This window comes from Urocitellus parryii, chromosome 10 (assembly GCF_045843805.1).
Source record: "Urocitellus parryii isolate mUroPar1 chromosome 10, mUroPar1.hap1, whole genome shotgun sequence".
In the NCBI taxonomy this organism is placed as follows: Eukaryota; Metazoa; Chordata; class Mammalia; order Rodentia; family Sciuridae; genus Urocitellus; species Urocitellus parryii.
The window spans coordinates 2685623-2695570 of NC_135540.1; the positions used below are offsets into that span (position 1 = coordinate 2685623).

At 54.8% G+C, this 9948-nt stretch overlaps 1 protein-coding gene across 2 annotated transcripts in view; it reads right to left on the reverse strand.

Annotated features, from left to right (window-relative positions):
* The window catches only part of LOC144257245 (fibroblast growth factor 2-like), a 65735-nt gene extending 56231 nt beyond the window's left edge, over positions 1-9504 (reverse strand). For both annotated transcript variants that reach the window (XR_013344400.1, XM_077803371.1), the window contains exon 1: positions 9327-9504. Coding sequence is in view for 1 of the 2 variants with exons in the window: in XM_077803371.1 (XP_077659497.1) it covers positions 9327-9504 (178 nt within the window). In the remaining variant the exon portion in view is untranslated. The remainder of the gene's footprint in view (positions 1-9326) is intronic.
* Between the last annotated feature and the right edge of the window lie 444 nt (positions 9505-9948).

The window sequence follows — 9948 nt, forward strand, 5'->3', positions numbered from 1 at the left end:
AAATCAATAGGAAAAGAAGAATACATAAAGAAAGCATGCAGCAAGTGACCGGTTCCAAGGACTTACATGCGCCACATAGGGGATTTATATGGTAGTGGCAATTCTACCTCTAATTCAAAACACATCTGCTTGTCAAGTGAGAGGCTTCCCAAAGTAACTTGTAAGGTGGGTACCTGACTCTCACTCCTCTGTTCCTCGTTTATGTAAGGACCACTAACACCTATGAATTGTTTTCTATTTGCAAAATGATTCAGCATAGAACAGACATCCAGCCTCGGCTCCCACCCAGCCCTGCAGACATCACATCACAAAGCCTGACTCACTGGGCCCGACACTCTCCACCCGGATGGGTCCTGCAGATTGTCCCCGTGACTTTGGCTCAGGAGGGGGGTGGGTGCTAACTGGTCTGTGTCCCTGCCCGCGGGGAGAAAGGTGCTAACAAGGAAGCCAGACAGCTCTCCGTTAACTTGTGGATGATTCACGGGTGCGAGACCCGAGGCAGAATGGCCTAGGATGAGGTGTCCGCCCCAGGCCTGCCTTCCTCACCTAGGGGACAGTAATCAGCCTGGAACCGCTCATCAGTTCTGGCTACAGACACTGACAGACTGTTCAACAGCTTCATAACAGTGGCCACAACACAGCAACCCTGACCACGGAGCGTGTCACCTCTGCTGCTTCCCTGGAGTACCACGGAGGTGTTTGCCACACGTCCCAGAGCCACCACGCGGCTGCCACACGGTGCTCCACGTCACCACGGACCCGTGCCGACTTACGTCGAGTCCGGCTCACTCAGCAAATGTGGACTGAACCTCCCCACGGGCCTCCTCTGTTCAGCACTGAGCCAAGGGCGCCTGAGAGCATCGTCAGCCCCAGACCCTCAGAGCAGAAAAGGGAGCAAAGAGCTCCTGCTGACCGTGTCCGAACCTTCTGTAAACAAAAACTCCAGCCAGGAACTTCCCAAACAACCAGAGACATGAAGTTGATTACCCAGCGGGTGTCCGAAGTTTAGACAGCACAGGGAAAGGAAGCGGCCCAGGATGAGGGAAAGCAGGGGCTGGGTGCGTGATCAGGACTGGGGTCAGCAGGGGACACAGGACACTGGCTCAGGGGGTCAATCTGGTGAAAGGCCAACAGGGGAAGGCCACCAAGGGAAGGCCAGAGAGGAAAGCCTGGCTCACTGCCAGGTGCATGTGGAACACAGCAGCTTTCGTGGCCACTGTGTGCACGTGGACACGGGAACTCTGAGCGGGCCTCGCCTACCGAGCGCTCGCCCCGTGGTCCAGCTTAAGAGACACTCGGTGGCAGAAGGTTTCAGGCTCTGTGGAGAGCAAAGAGAACCTCGCTTCTCCCTGGGAAGGTAGCAAAAGCACCACAGGAGAAAGCCCAGGGGAGAAAGGAAGGAGGGGAGAGAGGGAGGGGTGAGGAAAAGGGTTTCCCAAAAGCAGGGTCACCAGGAGAGGCCCGTGAACTGGTGGAGAGCCCTGGGAAAGCACAGCTGGTGGCTCTGGAGTGTGTGGGCAGGGAACAGCGGGAGCCGGGCTCAGAGGTGGCCCTGGAGCAGGAAGGCCAGCTAGGTGCGGTCAGGGCCTAGGCCGCAGAGTGGGGCCAGGGAAAGTCACGAGGGCCAGGAGCCCTGGACTGGGAGGCCAACCCACCAAGAGGAAACCAGCCTCCAACCACTCGGGGCGCCCAGAAGAATGACCTCCTGACCCGTGGAAGGCCGCCAGGACGGGCTCCCGCTGAGGAACGGCGCGAGCTAGCGCTTTACCCAGTCCACTGCAGCCGTGGCGGTGAGTCTGTCCTTGGGGCAGCAGGAGGCAGAGAGGACCAGGACAGACAGACAAGCAATGTTCTGCTGCAGGACGGTGAGAATGTAACAGAAGCAAGACCAGCTCTCCCTGGGGGCCGGAGAGAACAGACCAGAAGAAAGAGGAGACGCAGGAGAGCCCACCCGGTGAGGGGCAGCTGGGCAGGGCCGGCACGGCCAGGAAGGGACAAATGGGAAGCCATGGAGCTGCACCAGCAGACCACAGCTCTCCGAGAAGGCCTCAACCCGAGTGGGGAAAGAGAGAGAGAGCTGAAGAAGGAGGGAAGGAAGGAAGGGAGGGAGGGAGGGAAGTAGGGAGAGAGGGAGGGAGGGAGGGAGGGAGGGAAGGGAGGGAGAGAGGGAGGGAAGGGAGGGAGGGAGGGAGGGAGAGAGGGAGGGAGGGAGGAAGGAAGGGAGGAAGGAAGGGAGGGAAGGAGGGAAGTAGGGAGAGAGGGAGGGAGGGAAGTACGGAGGGAAGGGAGGGAGAGAGGAAGGGAAGGGAGGGAGGGAGGGAGAGAGGGAGGGAGGGAGGAAGGAAGGGAGGAAGGAAGGGAGGGAAGGAGGGAAGTAGGGAGAGAGGAAGGGAGGGAGAGAGGGAGGGAGGGAAGGAGGGAGGGAAGGAGGAAGGGAGGGAGGGAAGGAGGGAGAGAGGGAGGGAGGGAGGGATGTAGGGAGAGAGGGAGGGAGGGAGGAAGGAAGGGAAGGAAGGAGGGAAGTAGGGAGAGAGGGAGGGAGGGAAGGAAGGAGGGAGAGAGGGAGGGAGGGAAGGAGGGAGGGAAGGGAGTGAGGGAAGGAGGGAGAGAGGGAGGGAGGGAAGGAGGGAGATAAGGAGGGAGGGAGGGAGGGAAGGAGGGAGGGAGGGAAGGAGGGAGAGAGGGAGGGAGGGAAGGAGGGAGAGAGGGAGGGAGGGAAGGAGGGAGGGAGGGAAGGAGGGAGAGAGGGAGGGAGGGAGGAAGGAAGGGAGGGAAGGAGGGAAGTAGGGAGAGAGGGAGGGAGGGAAGGAGGGAGAGAGGGAGGGAGGGAAGGAGGGAGGGAAGGGAGGGAGGGAGGGAAGGAGGGAGAGAGGGAGGGAGGGGAGGAGGGAGGGAGGGAAGTAGGGAGGGAGGGAAGTAGGGAGAGAGGGAGGGAGGGAGAGAGGGAGGGAAGGAGAAAGAAGTGAAGACACAGGATTCCAGAATCAAATCCACAAAAGAATGGAGTGCATGCAGCATACCTGTGCAGCATACCTGAGGCCGTCACTCGGTGGGACGACAACCCTGAGCACTTCTCAGAGAAACCAGAAATCCTGACAGAGTTCTAAGCAATCTTTCCTGAAAAATGACTGTCTTCCTACAGGTCATCCTAAGTAACACCAACAGCCAGCTCTAGGGTTCCCAAAGGCTCTGAGAATATAACTCTGTTGTACCCAACTCTTCGTAAGAGACTGCCCAGGGTCTGAGTGGACACGTCCCTGTGTGGAGAGATGGAGCCGCCTCACCGAAGTCCACAGAGCATGGCCCAGGGGCAGCTGGAAGGTCCGCAGAGCAGTTTCCATCACCGGCTCCTGCAGTGAGCCCAGAGCCCTCTAGGATACCTGTTCACAGGGTGGAGCAGCAGCTCCTACCCGACGGTACCAGAATCTTCTCACAGTGCCAATCATGACAGAGAACAGTCCACTCACAGGACCAGCCTGGGTAGCACTGTTCCTACAATCCTTCAAAAAAGAAACACTTCTTTCTGGGCTGATTTGTCATTCTTTAATTATAAATTTTCATTATAAATTAACGTGCAGCTTAATTATAAATTAAACCGGGATCATTACTTTCAACAGTTCAGCTATACCTGGAATATAACATTTAATATTCATATAACCTCATTTTGTTTTACCTCTAAAATACCTTGAACACCTGTGAACCTTTCATTTCAAAATTCTAGCAGCGAATTCAACTTAGAAGTTAACTTGGAGACGTCAAAAACCCTTGGAAATGGTTTTAGACAGCTTTTTCGCTGCTGTGACTAACAGACCTGACCAGCACAACTGTAGGGGAGGAAGAGTTTATTTGAGGGCTCACAGTTTCAGAGGTCTCAGTCCAGGGAAGGCCGGCTCCACTCCCTGGGGTGAGGCTGAACATCATGGCAGAGCATGTGGTGGAGGGAAGCGGCTCACATGAGATCAGGAAGCAAGAGAGAGAAATTCTCCTCTCCAGATACAAACTATATCCCCCAAAGCCACACCCCCAATGCCCACCTCCTCCAGCCACGGCCCACCTCCTCCGGGTACCCCACAGTTCATCCCACCAGGGTCAGTTCACTGACTGGGTTGAGGCTCCTGTACCTCAGTCATTTCTCCTCCAAACCTTCTTGCATGGTCTCACACATGAGCTTTTGGAGGACATCACATCTACACCATAAAGAAATACACCTACTACACACGCACACAGCCATTCCAGAGGTCTATAAATGGTAAGTGTGAAGGTGACACTGGTCACGAAGGGTGACAGAGGATTACACACAAGTTGAATGCTGAGTACCGGCTGCCTGTTGCCACCAGGCTCTCCAAGTCTCTCCAACTAAACCCATCCAACAGGGGTTCAGGATAGGGCCAGGCTGGCCCCCGAGAGCCACAGTCAAGGGCTCCCTGGAGGACGTTTCTGGGAGTCACCACTGTGAGTTCATCTCCTCAAGTTCCTGGTCTGCAAATGACCTAGTTGACAGGGTGTCCCTGGCCTAAGTTATTACAGAGAAAGTTTAACAGGAAAGGACTCAAAACAGCTGGCCTAACAGGGGTTACTCCAGGGAGGGCCGAAGGCCCCGGCACACAATGGCCTTTCCTAGCCACACTCTGCTGACAAGTATCAGTCCCACTACTTTGCCAAAACCCAAGCGGTGATGAGGTGCTACTGCTGACAGTGATGGAAGAGCAGACCCCTGATCTTGGAACGCAGGAAACGGCAAGCTCAAAAGGAACTCACAAGACACCTGTAGGAATGGCAGAGGCCAAGCAACTGCTGGCTTGCCCTGCCCCCCATCTCACCCAGCCCGCCCCCTCACAGACGTGTGCTACACACCAAGGGGCTCAGGAGGGGTGTCTGGAAAATCCAGAATGCTGGTCAGGAAAGACACACAAACACTGGGGCACACATGCTGCCACACTGTGGACGAGGCTCCTGCACTTGGGAACAGCGGTGGCCACAAGTGATACCTTAAATGGCCTTTGTTAGCATCGCTGACTGCAGTTTCTCAGAATCAATAAGTACACAAAGTCAGTTTTTGCTTATAATGCATAAAGAATGGTTGTTTTGTTTCTTACAGCTGCAACATTTTATTTCCAAATTAAAACTTTAAAAGTATGGCCATCAGAGTAAAACAGCATCATTAATCAAAACGGGGGTCTCGGGCGACCGCCCGGCACTGTGGGGGTCTAGCACCGTCGAGGTCTCTTACATAACGGCTATTTTATAACCACCAGCAAGAGCCCTCAGGGCAGGTCGTGAGGGCCGCTGCCTTCCCTGGGCTGAAGTCACTTGGCACAGAACGCGTCTTAAAGACTCCAAGGTGTGGTAACATCTGTGACTCATGAATTGTCCTTTCGTGGCTGGACCGATTACGTGATTTCCAGCATTAAAAACGCTATTAGACTCTGACTTCATTTGTTGACTACATACAAACAGTATTCAGTAAGCATCATGTTCATTAAGGCAAACTAGGGGGATCACCTAGAGAGATCACCAAGGAAGGTGAGGACGAGTGTCCTTAAACCAAGGGTCCCCGCCGACACGGGGCAATAGGAGAAGGTAAGGTGGCTTTGCCCAAAGGCAGAACCGGAGGAACCTGGAGCTAGCAGAAACTCCCAAGGGCTGGGCAGCGCAGCACCTGCCCCATCAACAGCGCAGGGAGGCTCTGACTGAAGGAGAGGAGCAGGAGGGTAGGGAGGCAGGACCAGGTGGGCAAGAAGCGGGCAGGAGGTGAATCCACAGGGGAACTCAGACAAGGGGACCCCTCCTGAACTCAATCTCCAGGTGAGCTGGAGGTCTGGAGCTCCCTTTGAGTTTCACGTCCCGTGATGTTATGAACTGTGTTTCCTGGAGCACGTGTAGTGTCAAAGAGAAGGGACTCGCCACCCAGGACCCCACCCCTTCCCCAGGCAGGAGGGGTAGGCCCTGGGTCTCTCCAAGCCTTGATGTCCTCCGGTGCCTGGAAGCAGAACAGTGTGAACGGCAGGCAGTCACCTCCTGGGAGAAGCCCAGGGCAGATGTAGCCCTTCTGAGTGCCTCGTTTTTGGCCTCTAGGAGAACATCTGGAATAAATCGAACGCTAACATGTGCCTAGGCAGCATACATTCACCCACTGCTGCAGCACGGGATGGACGTGCTGCTTGGGATCAAATGTTCTCTCCTGTGTTTGCTGCCAGCTTCGAAGCTTCAGAGCACACCCAGTACACTACACGCCCATGGCCAGAGAGGGGGCTTGCTGAGATCCAGCAGCCACCAGGACAGCCAAGGGCAGCACACATGCTGGACTCTGCAGCCCTTTGACCTCTGCTTCTATCAAGGCTCAGTCAAATGAAGAACACTGCAGGGCGGTGGGACCAGCCAGCAAATGGAAATACCCAGAGTGACTCCAACTGATTTCAGCAACACGGAGCAGGGAGACATGTGTGTATTGGGTCTTCTCCTCCTATCTCTGTTTTCAGTTTCCCTGCCCCACACCCGCACCCACCAGGCACCCACCATTCACACCACAGTCTTCGAAGCAACCCTGTCCAAACTCCACTCCTGCTCTGTCCTGGGGTAAGAACTGCACTCATACTTCAAGTTCAAAAATGGTTAAACTCGGCCATTAGCATGTTAGAAGATCTGGGCAGAAAGTGTCACGTCAAAGGAATAAATCTCCAAATGTCAGGTTTTCAGATCAATGAGACAAAACACACTGAAGAATGGGGCATGACATTCGGGTGAGACCATTTTTTTTTTCTTTGCTGGAACTATCCTGTGCGTGCAGTAGGTTCAACCGCACTCTGGTAGCTCTACCCACCGTCCAGGGGCACCCTTCCAGGTTACAGCAACTACAGACTTCTCCAAGCATTGCTGAATGTACCCTGGGGGGCAAAATCATCACCCCACCATCGCCACGCCCCATTCAAGAACCACAGTTAAAGTGCAAATGAAAAGCCAAGCCACAGTTGGGAAGAAAACCTTGATGGCTGTTTTCCCAAGGGTAATAATGTGGTATGCAGTTCAGAGCTGCCCCTACTCACAGTGTGTATGTCCTTTTACTGTAAAGAAAAGAGCTTCAGGGGCTGGGGCTGGGGCTCAAGCGGTAGCGTGCTCGCCTGGCATGCGTGCAGCCCGGGTTCAGTCCTCAGCACCACAAACAAACAAAGATGTTGTGTCCACCAAAAACTAAATATATATATATATATATATATATATATATATATATATATATATATTTCTCTCTCTTTCTCTTAAAAAAAAAAGAAAGAAAAGAGCTTCAAAGAAAAAACAATGCAGCAGAGTATCCAAAATACTCTAGATGATAAGAGTATTAAAAAGAGTATCGGGCTGGGGATGTGGCTCAAGCGATAGCTTGCTTGCCTAGCATGCGGGGGGCTCTGGGTTTGATTCTCAGCACCACATAAAAATAAAGTAAAGATGTTGTGTCCGCCGAGAACTAAAAAAGTAAATACTGAAAAATTATCTCTCTCTCTCTCAAAAAAAAAAAAAAGAAAAAAAGAGTATCAAGTGAAGCCCCAATTATGAACCTAATCTGAGGAATTCTACTGTTCTTTAATCATGAAACATGCTTCTTAAGCAACAGATACTAGAAAAGAATAAAACTGAGACACCTTTGCCCATCAACTGAGCCAGCCCAACAACTTCAGAGCAAGCTTAAAACAAAGGTAACTGGTTGCTCAAGTAAACGGAACAGAGCAGTGCTAACCCCTATTTGAAGTGACAAGCAGCTTCAGTTTTACTGAATAGTGGTTCAGCTGTTTAAAATATGGTAGGCCCGAAAAAAAAAATTGATGACCTTCATCTTCTACTGGTTGCTATTTTGGAAGCAATAAATACCCAGCTAATACTAATTTATAGTTTCATAGAAGCAAGAGATTCTGGTGTGCTGTTGCACAGTAGCGATGCAGTAGTAATGAGAGAAGACAGCAATGTGTTGCCCATTTCACAAAGCTATAAGAGAGGATTTTCGAAATTTTTACCATAAAGAAATGGCAGGTGTTTGAGAGGTAGAAATGTTTGACTTGATTTAAACATTACACAATTTTTATTGCACATATACTGAAACATCATGCCACCACAATTTTGGTTTTTTATGAGTTTAAAAACTTAAGTATAAAGAAAAGACAGCAAATCTACAAGTGCTTTTCCCATTCCTGTTTGATGGTCATGTTTCTCTTCTTCCTTCCCCTCCTTCCTGAGCATCTCAAGATAAAGGCAGGGCTGCTGGGCAAGGGAGCTGGGGAACTTGCTGCTCTTTTCTGGAACCCATAAAGGAAGGAGTGCCGGGACCAGAGCTTTGAAACAGATGTCTTACCTATTTGCAGAGGGCTGTTTAAAACTGATTCCAGTCTCTTCTCTCTCACTTCAGATCCCAAGGGTTGTAAATTATGCCCTTTTCTTCCTACTTTCTCTTAGACCAGAGGCCCTCCAAGTTCCAGGCAGTGCCCAGGTCAGCACTGCCTGGAACTTAGTAATGAAGGTGTTCAACCCTCGCTCCAACATGGAATTCCCGGGGATGGGGTCCAGCAATGGCCTTATAGCAAACCCTCCTGGTGATTCCCTATGCACCCTAGAGTTCGACGACCACTGATCAGGCCAATGTTATTACTATAAGCACAAAAAGATCCTTTTCCCAGAGAGCAGAAGTGTAATTCTCATTTCATCCTCCAACCTAGGCAAGGGTAGATTAGCAGCACTCCAAGGAGAAGGACCTGCTCAGCGGTTAAGTACTGCTCAAGGTCCCAAAGATAACGACTTGGGGGTTACGCTAGGGCTGTGCACGTCTGTTCATGGTTGAATAAAAGGTCTGTCGCACTTATGAACAAAGTCCCGAATCGTTTTTATCTCTTTTCGCTCGGGCTCTTTCAACGTTCATCAGGAGGGAAAGAAACCTGCGCGGGTCGGTACTGTGCCAGATGCCTCGCGTCTCACTGAGTGGGAATGTGACAGCAGGATGTGGGAAAGGTATTTTCCCAATGGAGCACACTTAATCCTGCCCTAGTCCCTCGGGTCTGGGACCCTGGGACCACCGCACGCACCCGAAAGGAGGCAGTCACTCGACGGGGACGCGGCCGGCTCCCCCGCGGGATCTCCTCTCCGCCTACGGCATCGCGACGCCACCAGGGGCCCGCGAGGGGAGGGGCGCCCCCGCTCGGCGCAGGGGGACCGTCCACTCGGGGAGCCCGCAGCCCGGCAGCTCGGAAAGAGGCCACCGACCCAGTAGGCGGGAGAGGAGCGGGCGCGGGGCGGGGGCAGGGAGGGCGCCTGGACGGGGACGGGGACAGGGGCGGGACGGCACTCACTGTGGGGGTCGCTCTTCTCCCGGACCCCGTCCACTCGGCCGTCTGGGTGGATGCGCAGGAAGAAGCCTCCGTTTTTGCAGTAGAGCCGCTTGGGGTCCTTGAAGTGGCCGGGCGGGAAGGCGCCGCCGCCGACGTCCTCGGGCAGTGCGGGCAGCGTGGTGATGCTGCCGGCTGCCATGGCCCCGCCGGGGTCCCTCCGGGCCGCCCGGGCCGCCGGAGCCGCCGGAGCCGCCGCGCCCCGGGCCCGGCCCCGGCCCCCGACCCGCTCGGCCCCCCGGCCGCGGCCCCCCAGCCTCCCGTCCGGCGACGCGCGGCCGCGGGCCCCCAGCCTCGGGCCGCCGCGCTGTCCCGCTGGGTCGACGCCGCCAACGCCGCCCCGCAGCCGCCGTGGGCCCCAGTGCGCCGCCCGCCCCCGCGCACGCCCAGGCGCCCGCCCCCGCGCACGCCCCCTGGCTCGGCTCGGGGCGGCTCCGGGCGCGCGGACACGCAGGCGCGCGACCCGCCCGGCCCCCGCCCGCGCAGAGGGGCCCCGCCGCGACTCCGCACCGCCCAGCGCGCGGCTGGACGCCCGACCTCCGTGCGCCCGGCCCCTGGGCGCGGGTTGCCCGCTGGGTTTCAAAGC